This window comes from Aotus nancymaae, unplaced genomic scaffold (genome assembly GCF_030222135.1).
Source record: "Aotus nancymaae isolate 86718 unplaced genomic scaffold, 86718_ANA_hifiasm-v0.15.2.pri h1tg000020l, whole genome shotgun sequence".
NCBI lineage: Eukaryota > Metazoa > Chordata > Mammalia > Primates > Aotidae > Aotus > Aotus nancymaae.
In genome coordinates, this window is record NW_026988432.1 from 50,059,673 (window position 1) to 50,074,376 (window position 14,704).

The 14,704-nt window shown below is 43.3% G+C and overlaps 1 protein-coding gene across 2 annotated transcripts in view; it reads left to right on the plus strand.

Annotated features, from left to right (window-relative positions):
• Nucleotides 1-7,046: 7,046 nt before the first annotated feature.
• KCTD1 (potassium channel tetramerization domain containing 1) overlaps nt 7,047-14,704 on the plus strand; it is a 208,193-nt gene continuing 200,535 nt past the window's right edge. The window contains exon 1 of one of the 2 annotated variants that reach the window (XM_064379322.1): nt 7,047-7,444. Coding sequence is in view for 1 of the 2 variants with exons in the window: in XM_012447280.3 (XP_012302703.1) it covers nt 7,436-7,444 (9 nt within the window). In the remaining variant the exon portion in view is untranslated. The remainder of the gene's footprint in view (nt 7,445-14,704) is intronic. The other variant, XM_012447280.3, reaches the window with a different exon arrangement.

Consider the following 14,704-nt stretch of genomic DNA (forward strand, 5'->3'; position numbering starts at 1 on the left):
AAAACCAAATAAATAAAAATAAAAGGCTGATGAGTTACTACCATTATCTGCAAGCCCTTTCACGGAGGCTTTCTTTTGTTTAGGGACATCTACGATTAGATAAGAAATAGACACACTAACTTTGTTTTCTCAGCAGGAGCTGCTGTACGTTTGGTATGATAGATTTCTTTTTCTTTTTTAAAAAATTAAGATATTCATTATCTACCAAGCAACCTTAGAGGGACAGATTGAGGATTTAATTTCAGATTTTCATGTCTGACTCTCAGAACCAGATGGTCTTTACGCAATGGAAGTTTTGTTCCATCAGTCATAATTGTTTCTTATCACTACTATTATTAATGCTATTAGTAAAAATAATGCTGAAGTCATTTAAATGTCCATATTGAATACTCCTACCAATTTGCTCCCATCTCCCAGTGTGCATTTTAACTCATCAGGCTAATACTCATTAAGACCCTCAAACTGCTTTCTCTCCTGATAACTTTAAAGAAAGTGCACAGATTCTTGCTACCAGTAGCTATTTGTTTACAGTGGCTCTTGCTACAGTTTGCAGATTTAATACTTTGTTTCTTTTTCTTTATTTTTTTCTTTATTTTTTTTTTTTGAGACAGAGTCTTGCTCTGTCCTGGCTGGAATGCAGTAGAGTGATTTTGGCGGACTGCAATCTCTGCCTCCCAGGTTCAAGTGATTTTCCTGCCTCAGCTCCCAAGTAGCTGGAATTACAGAGGTGCACCACCATGTGCAGCTAATTTTTGTATTTTTCGTATAGACAAGGTTTCACCATGTTGGCCAGGCTGGTCTTGAACTTCTGACCTCAGGTAATCCATCCACCTTGGCTCTCAAATTGCTGGGATTACAGGCGTGAGCCATCATGCCTGGCCTTGTTTCTTGTTTAATTATTACTCATTGACAAGATTTTGTGTTGTTGTTCTTGGCCTTTGGGGTGTGTGTGGCGGCGGGGAGGTTGGGTTGTTTGTTTTGGGGGGTGGCTATAGTATATTCACAATTCTTTTTCCTTTAAATACATTTTATGTGTTTAACCATAGCATGATTCCATTGGATAAGTTTTATTGGATTTTTTCAGGGGTGGAGCAGGGAAAGGTTTTTTAAAAATTGAAATATGACATCCATATCATCAAAGTTTTAAAGTTAGTAATATGCTTAAGGCAGATTTTTTATGGTTAGCAAAGCTGAGAGGTTCTGACACCCAAAGGATGCAAGAAGAGATAACTTACATAAATGTATATGGTGCCCCGGAGGTGCCGCAATTGTATTACGGGGTTTCTCATGAACGGCCTTGGTTCAGACAGTAGAACAGTGAAGCAAAGCTAAGTGGTTCTGTACTGGATGGGCTGTGCATGTGACACATGCACTGCAAACAGAAGTACCTTTCAGTGCCAGAGAGTTTACTAGGAGGCACTGGAATATGAACTAGTACAAAATATCTAAGGAAATGTTTATCTTATTAAACGTTTCTTTAAAAAGCCACTCGCTTTAAAATGGATAGCCTAACAGATTACATGGAATAATCTGAAAATGATAAGGTCTGAAGCTTAGCAAAGAATATATTTACTATATAGACTGGAGAATGTAGAAAATAGGATGGTATGATATGATTGATTGATTGGATTATTTCTGAGAGATTTGAATCAGCCCTGAAGTTTATTTCTTCCTATTTTGAAAACTGCATCTTCTCTTTTTAAAATTTTGTGAAGTGTTTGCTTACACTGATTTTGTACCTCCTGAAAGGCAAAAACAAATAATTATGAAGAAAGAGGTTCATGAGCAATTCACGAGCAATTATACATAATGCTTAATTAATTGTTTTATATGTGTGAGGCAGTCTTGTCAAAATCAAGGATCCTCAAAGGAACAGAAAGCAAGTGTGTTTGCTAGTAAGCAGCGTCACAAACATAAGATTTTTCATAGCTAGGATTCACCTTGGAGAAAATCTCATTTCACCCCATTATTTCACATGTGAAAAAGTGAGATGTCTATGTAATTTCTAGATGAAATAATAAAACGAGATTCAGTTATTATCTTTGAAAAAGATCAGCCACAGAGATGTTGATAAATTAAGCGCTCCCATTGCAAAGACATTCTTCTTCTATGCTGTTAAATAGTAACGTCACTAGAGACCATGTGATTTATTCAACTACCATAAACCAAAATGATAATAGTTGCTATCATTTATTGAGAACTAAGTGTGTGCTAGGCACAGTTCTAGACACTTTCCATGCATTATCCCACTTAACCTCAAAATAACCCTTCGAAATAGATATTTTCATTCATATTTTATGGCCAAAGAAACTAAGGATCAGGTAACATCACAAGTTAAGGTGGCAGAATTACTATTGTAACTCAATTAGAGTCATAAAAACCTTCTTGTAATTATTTATCTAAAATACAGAAGGTAAGTATCCAGCAAAGAATTTCAAATGCCAGTAATGAATACAGATGTTTCACAACTTTCTTCACACATTTACCTCCTTGTGGACAAATGTATTTCTCAACTGACTAAGACTATAAAAAAACGGCAGTCAGGGTACCCAATCACAGTTGGGTTTTATTTCTTCATACATCTGTATTGTTTTATAATGTGAGATTATAACTAATGTTCACATTAGACAACCAGAGAAGAAACTTTGATAAAAGTCCACATTGGGCCACGTGCGGTGGCTCACGCCTGTAATCCCAGCACTTTGGGAGGCCGAGGTGGGTGGATTGCCTGAGGTCAGGAGTTCAAGACCAGCCTGGCCAACATGGTGAAACCCTGTCTCTACTAAAAATACAAAAATTCACTGGGCATGGTGTCATGCACCTGTAATTCCAGCTACTCAGGAGGCTGAGGCAGGAGAATTGCTAGAATCCAGGAGGTGGAGGTTGCAGTGAGCTGTGAGTCAAGATTTCGCCACTGCACTCCTGCCTGGGGGACAGGGTGAGACTCTGTCTCAAAAAAAAAAAAAAAAAAGAGCACATTGATTTAAAGGTCTCAATACAAGGACTTGGTACACATCTCTGTTTCAGAAATATGCCCATTGGCATATCTGCAACTGTTAGAAGATTTACCTTCTCAGAAGATGAGATATTACAACCTCAATATTGACAGTGATACAGGAAACTAATAGGTTTTCCAGAGGCTAATTATAAACAGGTGGTGGCTGGGGCCAAATTCCAGGAATCACAAACCCATTTTGTTTGAGCTCATTAATGCTTCTATTCAACTCCAGGAAAATGTGCACATTCCACCGAATTATAGGGGGTTTCAGGTTGGCTGATAAAAAACAGGTGATTTTCCCACAAAACAAAACTGACCCAGGGATTAAATAAAACAACATAATTTGCCTTCCCGTGTGGCAGGGCCTCTCATGGTAGTCACAGGTGGACCCTGCCGGAGCAGTGATGAAAATGCTGTCGTTCAGTGAGCAGGTAGGGGAAATTGCGGCAGCCTCACCACAGCTAGTGATATCTATGCACACCCAGGTTGAGCCCAAGCACTGGAGCTGCTTCTCTCTTTTTCCTGATGGAAAGTGCAATGGGACTTTAAAATGGGATCTGAGTGTCTGACTGCTTCAGTGCAGGGCTCTGCAATTTCCCATTTCATCTCAGCAGCTAATGTCCACATCTTGTCAAATTGCCACCACGAATGTACCTCAGGGCCATCCTGGACAAAACCGTGCTGTTCTGTGGGAACTTGACCTCTGAGGGTTCAGTGACTGTGATGCAACCAAATGTGCTGTCCCATGCTAACATTAGAAGGGAGGCTGCTGCTTCCCTGAAAGAACGTCTCGTTTTCTCTTCCACAACAGTCATAGTGCTAACCTTTTTCAGCTGAGCGGCTAGTTTCAATTCAAAATATCCTGTCTCGGTTTTTCTGCCTTTAAAAACTGGTAGAACTTATTTTGACAGTGAGACCCTGGAAGATGAAAACAGAAAGAAAACAGTTTTCTTCCTGATTGTTTTCTTGCTGACAATTTTATTGCCCTTGTCTTCTGTGTGGCTAATGGTTGTTAGGTTGCTGGTCTCACTCCAATTATTTATATAAAAAGGAGGTTAGGTGGATTTTGAATATACTCTTTTCCCCAATTTCTTAAAGATTGGGGGAAAAAAAAGTGCTATAGACACCACAAAATGCAGATTATTAATTAGATAAAAATACAGGTCGGGTGTGGTGGCTCACACCTGTAATCCCAGTCCTTTGGGAGGCTGAGGTGGACGGATCACTTGAGGTTAGGTGTTCAAGACCGGTCTGGCCAATATGGTGAAACCTGTCTCTACTAAAAATACAAAAATCAGCCAGTCTACTAAAAAATTAGTCATGGTGGTGTGCGCCTGTAATTCCAGCTACTCAGGAGGCCGAGGCAGGAGAATCGCTTGAACCAGGGAGGCAGAGGTTGCAGTGAGCCAAGATTGCGCCACTGCCCTCCAGCCTGGGCATTGCAGCGAGACTCCATTTCAAAAAAAAAAAAGGTACAAAAGTACTTTCAGGTCATTTTATGATTGCAGAGGCTGACTGAAGTCTGTTAAGTTTGTGTCTCATACTTGGCAAGATGTGAACCTGACTTTTCACATGCTATTTCACTGACAGCCTATTTTAAAATTTAAAATAAATTGTTATCACTCTTGATTTAAAGGTCATGAAGTTTACTCATTTCTTTGTATTGCATGGAACAAAATAAATTTTTAAAATATTTTATACAGCGTCAACTTTCAGATCCCTTCAAAATGCAAGAAAATAAAGATTCCCCACAACAATAAAATGAAAATTTACCTTCAGCCTATTTGCCACTGGAATTACTACAAGTTCAAGATCAACCAAACAGGTTGAATCACTTTAAAATCTCAATGGTCTCATGTTTCAAAAGATCATCTTTTTGTAAGCGACGTCATTCTGGAATATTAAAATGTCTTACAAATGTACATTTCAGAACTTAATTCATTCAAATGAATAGTATTCCCTTCAGAGCAATTATCTTAAAAAGGAAAGTCCTCTTTCCAGTAATAATTTCATTGCTTAAAATATTTTGAGAACTGTCTATATTCCTCTCAGGAACTAATAAGAAAAAAACTGGCCTGTTTTTAGTCCTATTTTCTTTTTTTTAACTCTAAGTAGCATAAACTATCTTTCTCATCTACTTACTATCTAGACCTGGCAATAATATTTTGTGTTGTTGTCCCCGATGATCAGAGATCAAAAAATCTGTTGCCATCAAAGATATCTGGTAGATTGTGCTATGGGATTTGAGGACAATCTCAAAAAGGGAATTTCAAAAGTATGGTTCAAGCCATGTCAATAAAATTTAGAATGCTGCGCTCAGCTTCTCAAGGTCAGGGCTCGTGGAGGAACATCACTCACCTTTCTTCTTGTCCTGCCTTTTGTGGCTGATCCCTGTCAATGGTTGGCTTCTGACACTGGGCAAGCTGCTTGTTTCCTCATCTATAAAATGATGCCAAACGACTAGATGCCTGGAAAGGATCTTTCCAGTTCTAAAATTCTAGAACAATGATGTATGGTTCTCTATGTGACACTTGGTTGTTTTTTGTTTGTTTTTAATTAAAAGTCACTTTAGGCCACACCATTAATGTATTCAGTCATCATATCAGTGATTGGGGATATTTCTTTCATAGTCTCTTTTCTTCTCACATTCTCCTATATTAACATTTAGTGCCATTTAGGGGCAAGAACAAAGTTTTTATTCCATTGAATTTAGGGACTGTAGACATTTAAAAATTTTCATTGCAGATCAGAGTCTATCAACCTTGTGTGGGGGAGAGAGAAAAAGAATGTGCAAAGATACTCATGTAATATAAACTTGTTACATTAAAAAAAAATCTGCCAACACCCCTGGTTCTCATTCTGATGTTAATCTTTTCTGTATTATGGCGCTAATCTGATTGATTCTACTTATTTTTTAAAAACTTGGCCCTTCCCTTTTCTGTTGGTATTGCAGCAGTTGCTTACCTTAAAGGAAAAATGATGGTCAAAAAATACTACCTGTGAAATGCTGCCAGTTGCAGGTATTTGCAGGACATGTCTGGTTCTATTTAGGGTGTTTTCTTTCTTTTTTTAGTATCCTTGGCCATATAACCTGATCTTTTTCATAAGAAATGTCAGCAAAGTCTTTGAATTAATGAACTGTGAAGTGCTCAAAAACATACCATTTCAAAAAGTAACCTACAAGGATATAACACTAATGGGAGGTGAACCTTGAGTTTATATCCGAATACCCAACCCTAACTAAAAAGAACTAAGATAACGACTGGCCCAGGCACAATCTCCTTGAACAAAGACCCAGAGAGGAAGAAGTGATGAGGAGTGGGGGAGGTCAGAACCAGAGTAGTAATCTGGAGAAATATGTTTATGTTAGCTTTTCTAGCTCGGTTGAGCACTTCCGTCAAATAATGGAATTATACAAACCCCCCTATAAAAGACACCAGGTGGAGGCAAGCAAAGAGAAGGGAGGAGGTGAGGTTTTTTCAGAAGGTTGATCAAATAAATCTGAATGGTAGGTCCTTGGCTACACCTAATGTGGGTTTTGTTTTCTTTTAATTTTGCCATTTAAAAAAATGCGGTGTCACTCCTTCAATCTTTTTACAATTCTGCATGGTTGAACATTTGAAATGAGTTTGTGTATCACCCTCAGGCGCTGATTCAGACTTGATTGGGGCAAAGCAGACTGCATGTGCTTATTTTTATCCACGTCATTTGGGACGTTATGTCGCCAAAGGAACCAAAAATGTGCTGATCTATTGCCAAATTTTCACCTATCCTTTGATCAGACAGGGCGATGATCCTCATCAACAAGTTGTGCGACCTTAGTGTAACAGCAATGTCAGGTCAACTTGAGAAAGTGAAGAGAGAGCCCTAGACACAAATAAAAAGAAACAACCAACAATCCTTATAATTATCATCATCTGCTGCTTTTCCCTCTTTTGGCAAAGAAACACTCCATCCATTTGCAGAAATCGCCCGCGGAAACGTTACATCAAAACTAATCACAACGATTAAAATCAGCTTTTCTGTGCAAGAGGAGGGTGAAAAGCAAGTTGGAGGCTGGAATGAGACTGTTTTTCCACCAAAAAAAAAAAAAAATCTGGAAAAAAATTTCCTATATGTATATTTCTCTATACGTATATGTAGAGCTTTATTTTTGAAGGAGATCAATTGTCTGCCCTGTGATCAGTTAATTTTAAGTTTTATTTTGGAGATTGATTTAGACTAGAGGTAGAGGCATGAGCTAATTGTATCCTGATCCTTGCCTTGAGGGGTTTCAAAGCCCTGGAGCAACTCTTCTCTGTATTTTGTTCTGTCTACCTTAGCCAAGCTATTGCATTTCTCTCTGGTGTGGCGAGCCGAGCAGATCGCTGGGAGAGAAATCGGAAAAGGGGGGAGAGGAAAAGGAAAAGGGGACTTGGAAAGAGACTTTGTGCTTCAATGTTTCAGGTAAGATCTGACGGTTTGGGTTTGTTATTATTTGCTAAGGAGGGTATGGCTGGGACTTTGGGCGCAACTCGCTTTTACGCATGTGCCAGGCATGGGGCGAGAGCGCGGCACACTCGCACACACGCCGCCCGCCGCGGCGGGCGGCTCGGGATCCGTTCGGACCTGCGGCGGGGCAGCGGCCGCCGCCTCCTCCGGGGCTGCCGCTGCCGGTTCTCGGCTTTCTTCCTCCAGTGGGAGCGGACGCAAGCGGGGCGGAGCGGGCAGGGGGAGCGAGTGCGGCCGGCCGGGGCCGCTACCGGGGGCCGGGACCGCTACCGGGGGCCGGGAGCCCGCGCGCCGGGACCGGGTTTCCGGATCTCTGGGTCGGGTTCCGGATCTTGGAGAGGAGCCGCCGCGGCTGTGGGAGCCCGTGCCAGCGCCGCCCGCCCGCCACTCCGCGCGCCAGCCTCCCCCGCCACCGCTCCGCCGCGGCTCTCCCCCGCCCTCCCCGAGCCCCTCCCTCCTCCCCTGAGCCCCGCGCGTCCCTTTCTTCCCCGGCGCAGAGCCCCGCGCTCGCGAAGCGGCCCCGCCGAGAGCGCCCAGCGCCGCGGCTTCCCGGCCGCAGCCGCCGCCGCCGCGGGGGCGCCCCGAGCCAAGCGCACATCCCTGCGGGCCGCGCGAGGGGCGGTGGCGCCCGGGGTTGCGCGCCTGCCGGGGTAGGGAGCCCGCTGTCCCTTTCTCGCAGGCAGCTCGGCGGCGCCCCCGGACGCCCCGTGAAAGACGCCATTGTGGCTGCCGAGCGGATTGGGGCCCGGGGCGGTTTTTTCTTCCCCTTTTTGCCCGGGCGGGACCGCGCCGCTCCCCTTTGTGAGCCGCGGCCGGCGCCCGGCGCTGTTCGTCTCGGGCCGGGCTGATCCAGATTCGCCGCCTCCGCCCACCCGGGCGCCTTTAAAGCCCCCTCCTACTCCCTCCCATCTCCAGCCCCCCCTCCCTCTTTTGGATGCAAACGTTTCATTTATTTTTAAAAAGCTCTCATTCCTCTTCCTTCCCACCTCCTCCCCGGATAGAGGGCACGGCACATGCTCGGGATTAGAAGTCTCCTTGGGAGGCGGGGACGGGGTGGGGGCGGCGCTGGGACGGCGGCAGGATGCGAGCGCTGCAGGTAATGGCTGTGGCTTTGCTGCGCTCGCCTCTTCTCTGCGAGGCCGGCAGCGCGGAGTCCGGAGGCCGATCCTTCCCTCCCCTCCTAGCGGCCTAGGTTCCCTTAAAGGGACCGAGTTTCCCGGCTCTGCTTTCCGCCGTCTGAACCAGCGCTCGGGGCGCAGAGGTGGGCGGGAGGGATGCAGTTTGGATCCTTTCTGACCTCTTTCCTCCTCCGCTCCCCCCAGCTCCCGCCCCCCCCAACCACTTTCGCCGACCCCACCACCCACGCACTCCCGCGGCCCCTCTTTATTGAAATGTGAAGTCTGCTTCCTCTCCTGCCCCCAAGAGGGACCTGGCTGGAAAACAGAGTCCGCGCCTCCCGGAAAAAGAACGGGGCGGGGTGGGTGGGGGGGGCGTCACGGTGAATTCGCATTTAAAGTGAGGTCGAGCCCCAAAACCTCCAGGAAGAGGAAAGCAGACCTGTGGTGCAGGAATCCCTTACCTGCACGCGCGCTCCGCACAGCCGCGCCGCCACCGCAACTTGCGAACTGTCGCGGGTAGACAGTGTCTGCCTTTGTGCTTTCGAACACTTGCACTGTCGTGGAAATGATTTTCTGGTATCAAAACGGTTTCACAGTGACTGTGCTTCGGGGGCCTGCTGGGCGGAAGCCAACTAAGTTAGCAAAGTTGCAAATGGGGCCGTTGGCTTTGTACGTGGAGAACGGCACGCGAGAACTGTCCGGGATCCCAGTTGCACTGGCTTCTTCGCTAAAAGGTGCACCGCAGTAGGCAGGAGTAATTTGGTACAAAAGCATTACCTTTTAGATCATAGAACTGGCTGATTTCAAGCAAATCCTTGACTGTGCTGTGTGTGTGCGTGTGTCTGTGTGTGTGTGTGTGTGTGTGTGTACCCTGGGTGGTACTGGGAGACATAACAGTTTAACATATTCTTTAAGAAACGTTTGCCTTCTGTTTTCAATCAACTAAGCTGGCAGCTAGAGATACAAGTTTATTTGAGAATACCCTCTGGGTACCAAGCATGCTTGGATTGTTTTAGCAAATTAAAAATGAGCAAAATGCTTTTACCTTCTCAGCAGTAGACTCCTTAAGAGACCTCCTGTTTTGTGTGTATGTGTGCGTTTTTTTTAGAGAAACATTTTCTGTGTGTATCTCAAATGTGTTTTTAATGTGGAAAAGGAGAAAATAAAGGATTTTAAAAGGCTGAGGCTGATGCCGGAGAATGATTCATTAAATCTGATTCTACATCAAGGAATTCACCTACATTTATGGGAATCTGTGGCAACTAATAGCCTACTTGGTGAATTTAAAATAGCAGTGGATCCATTTGTCTCCTGGATAATGGGCAGTGTGCCGATTTATTCCTCGTGTTTGTATTTGTGTGGCATTTGGCTTACTACGAGGGGCTGATGTTCAGGAAACTACACACTGACTCCAACAGTTTGACTCAGGAGTCCCGCTGCTGCCTGAATGGAAAGAATTGTGAGCGGTTGTTAGGATGACAGTAGGTTAAATGTTTACTAATTAGGTTGCAAAGGTGACTATGAAACTTTAAAACTTTGCATCACTGAGAAAACTTCATGGGGTTAGGCTTATGTTTGTAAGAAGATCGTAACTAATGAGGCAAAAATGTCACACATTAGCCGGGAAGAAATTTTGAAATGAATTGAGTGTGAAAGATATTTGGCAAAAATCTCCCACCACCGTATGCAAAATGACTGCAGTGATTTTGCTGTATTAATAATGCCTGGAGCACAATATAAAGTTCTCCAACACACACTAGAGGTCTCTCTTCTAGCTGTAAGATTTTTGTGTTTGTAATTCTTTGCTGGGCTTGCATAGTAGGGGTGCACAGTAATAGCTTGGTTCATACTTAAGTAATAATTATTTTCTGACCATTCAACTTACTCTGATGTGAGATATTTATTTTTGGGGGTAGGCTTCAGTGATCATTGGACAAATTATACCACTTAAGTACTAGGAAAGTAACTTCAGTAGGACTTCAACTAGATGATGATGAAAGCATACTATTCGATTTGCATTGAATAATGCATTATGGACCTTTTGGCATCAAATTATTAATCCAAAGCAATTTGTTTTTAAATGTAAGAGTAATTAGTAACAGATGTATTTTATCTGAGAACTTTCTTAAATTAAACCTCCATTTAGCTCTGTGTTTAGCAGTAACAATTGCTTGCACAAATACTTTCTCGTCTTAATGTTTCTGAATCAGAATGATAGTTTCCTACTTCTGATGTGATGCTTTTAGCTGAGAGCTTTTCCCATTTGCATTGCTTTTGAGTCATTCAAATGATGTTGTGAACCATCAGTTCACCAACGCTTTTATTTAGTTGTTTATTAAACTGCATTTCTGAACCTTCTTTTGGATCGCAGTTTATAATTTCCCAAGCAAACAGAGCGTTTATTTGCTCCATCTTTAGAATGAACTATCTTGGGAATAAAAATGAAATTTTTGGATGCAAGCATGTATGCTTATTTTAATAGCTTACTCATGCAGAAGTGAGACACAACTCGCTCTGGCTTTTCATTCATAAAAACGTGCTAGATGTAAATAACGTTTTGCTTGTTGATGAGTTTGGTTTGAGATAACTGCAGAAAACAAAACAGAGAGATCATCCTTTAAGAATAACAAGCCTGTGTTCATTAGGTCCATTCATTCATTGAACAAATATTTGTGCCTGCTGTGTAAAAACTACTATGTTAAATGCTGGAGACGCAATGGTGAGAAAAAGCATTCAGAGCCTCCAATCTGCTAGAGCTTATAGTCCAGACAGAGAGGCAGACATTCATTGAATAACTGAACAACCGACAGAGATGAGTGCTTTGAAGGAAAAGGAATATGGGTTCCCATAGCATTAACTTAAAGCGGGGCAAAATGGCCTGGATCAGGGTCAGAAGTGCCACAAACTGAGATCTAAAGGATGAAGGGGCCTGGGCAAGAGAGAGAACAGAGACTAAGTTCCAAGGAAAGAGAAGAAGGGACAGCATTTTACCAAGGTGGGAGAGGCGTTAGCAAAGGGGGAGGAACTCAAGGCTTACCTGGTTGGAGTTGAGAGACGGAGAAGGTGCTGATGGGAGACCAGACTGCAGGGACAGGCACCTGGTCTTCACCCTACAAGCAATGTGATGGAGAGGCGGAGCAGTGACGTAATCAGATTGGTGTTTGGATAACTCTGCTGACACTCTGAGAAGTGGTTAGACAGACCCAGGTGGATGCAGTGTAGCCCTTGGAGGGCTATTACAGTCATCCAGTCAAGAGAAAATCTAGCGGGGGTTAGGGTAGGGGAAACACTGATGGAAGGGGTTTGAGATCTATTTAGAGGGGAAAGTTTACAGAATCTGATAAAGGGTTGGCCATAGGTGAACAAGAAGAAAGAACTGTCAAGTGGACCCCAAGGTTTCAGGCATGTTAATTGAATAGACATGGGAATTCTGAAGCCCAGGTGGATTTTGTATCTTTCACTTTATTTCTAATAGCCAGATTAAGTAGCAGTGAGAAGCCTCATTCACATCCGATGTAACTACATTCACAAAGGAACCAGAGCATCTAGTCATTGTTTTATCCCTCCATTTGTTCAACAGTTGGGTCTGGAGTGCCTGCAGTGTTCAGGCACGCATCTGCCTGCTCTTTTTATCCTGTTATCCAAATGCCTTTTCCTTTATGAAGTTGTACCATGTGGTTCCATTTATCCAAGTTTGACTAAGTTGGAATTCATCATTAAAGTGGGCTTGTGTTGAGCCCTCTGAAACAAACCTGTGCTTTTATAGTGCAAATTAATTGTGTTAAAATATTATCAACATGTCAAATGATTATAAAATGAATGGTTGGACGCTTTAAAAAAGTCCGTTTACATACAAATAACTGACACAATGATGCAAATCACTCAACTGAAAACACTTAGAATATCACTCTCTCCATAGGGGTTTGATGTACAAATGCAATTCCATAAGCTACTTTTCTCGGTGATTCTCATGTGGATGGCCCTGAGGGCAAACGCCAGTTGGAAAAACAAGCGTCATTTTGGCCTATTCCTTTTTCTCTGTAAAAATGGGAATGATGCCATCTCTCAAACCTACCTTATAGGATTATTAAGAGGAAAAATAAGAGTGTGTCAAACTGAAGTAGAAATAAGTAGTATCGAGCAACCCCAAAGGGCACTTACTCTGGAGGAGCCACCCCAAGTCTGGCCCCTGCTGCCTCAGTCCCTAGGTCCACATCAGTCCCACCTTATCCCAGCTGGCTCTGAAACCTCAGGCACTGGTAACATCCATGGCTAAGATTTAGGGAAAAAGTAGCAGAGGTGATATGGAATACCTACCTCCCTGAGCGCTCTGAAGAAGACTGTGAGGCAAGTAGTATTCTGCATCCATCTTATTATACACCTGCACCTGCCCTAGGTAACGTGCCTGAAACCTTGGCGTCCACTTGGCACTTCTCTCTTCTTGTTCACCTATGGCCAACCCAACCTTTTATTAGGTTCTGTAAACTTTACTACTTTACTACCTTCTTCTTCTTCTTCTTCTTTTTTTTTTTTTTTTTTTTGAGACAGAGTCTTGATCTGTCGCCCAGGCTGGAGTGCAGTGGCATAATCTCGGCTCACTGCAACCTCTGCCTCCCAGGTTCAAGTGATTCTCATGTCTCAGCCTCCTGAGTAACTGGGACTACAGGCACCCACTACCATGCCCGGCTGATTTTTCTATTCTTAGTAGAGGCAGGGTTTCACCATGTTGATCAGGCTGGTGTCGAACTCCTGACCTCAAGTGATCTGCCCGCCTCGGCCTCCCAAAGTGCTGGGATTACAGGTGGGAGCCACGATGCCCGGCCAACTTTCCCTTCTAAGTAGATCTCAGACTCTTCCAACAGTATTTCCCCTACCCTAACCGCAGCTGTATCTCCTCTTGCCTGGAGGATTAGAAAGGTTATGTGCCTTGTTTAAAGTCAAAGACTAGGCCAGTGGCAGAGCAGGGCTTCTAACTCAGCTGACTGACTAAAACCCTGCCATTAGCCCCTGTTAGCCATTCTGCCGTCTCATCTACACCCATAGTCCTTTCTGTCCAGGACATACTATTTAAGAGGGCTTGCTTGTTCTGACACCAGCTTCCATTCCTCCTCTCCTCTCTTCGCCCTCGTGTCTGTACCACAGCAGCACTGACTGTTAAGCCAAGAGAGAAAGAAAAAACCAAAAACAGTGTGAGATTGTTGTGATCAGAACATGTGAATTGGTCTCTACCTCTTGCTGAGCAAATCGTTTACTCACAAGTACTCTGTCAAAATAGGGATTTGTTTTCTATCCAATGAGAACTGACAACAATTTAGCCCTTGCTGCCAACACCAATGCTGCTATTAAGAAGAGTTATGAACTGAAGAGCATGTTAACTAGATAGATTTCGAATGCTGGCTAGAGGAAGGGATATTCTTCCTGATAAATCTTTCCAAAGCATCTACTGCTATCATCACTTACTTGTTTTTGTAACATTTTCACTTTGCTGGGAATTTGTAGCTAATGGAACAGAAAATGTGTGTAAACAAAAGACCCAGACTTTCTATGTGTCGGGGTGGCAGTGCGGGGTGGGGGATAGAAAAAGCTACATTGGTCCATGGTACTGATCTTCCCATCCACTCTCAGTACCCCGTATGCAAACCTGACTTCATCTCTGGAGTCTGTGCTATACTTTCTTGATTAAATTACTTACTCTCTTTAAGCTTCAGTCTTCTGAACTATAAATGAAATAATAATATGAGATCATTGTAAAGGAGATAATAATAGTCCTAGAGTTGTTCAGAGAATAAAATGAGATGTAACAGGACGTATATGCCTAGCACAAAATAAGCGCTCAAAAAATATCCATATATTATTAAGAGTAGGGACTGTGTTTACTCACCTTTGCTTTCTCAGTTCCTTAATACAGTGCCTGACACACAGATAAGTGTTCAATAAATAACTGTTGGATACATGAACACAGAATTTCAGAGAACACAAGAATAAAGCCAAGTGTTGATTTCACTTCCCTCTAAGTCCTTTTTGCCATTGACAAGAGGACCCAAGTTATGCCAGATGCCCTTGCCTGCTGGTTATGGACTTTTTCTAAACAATTAGC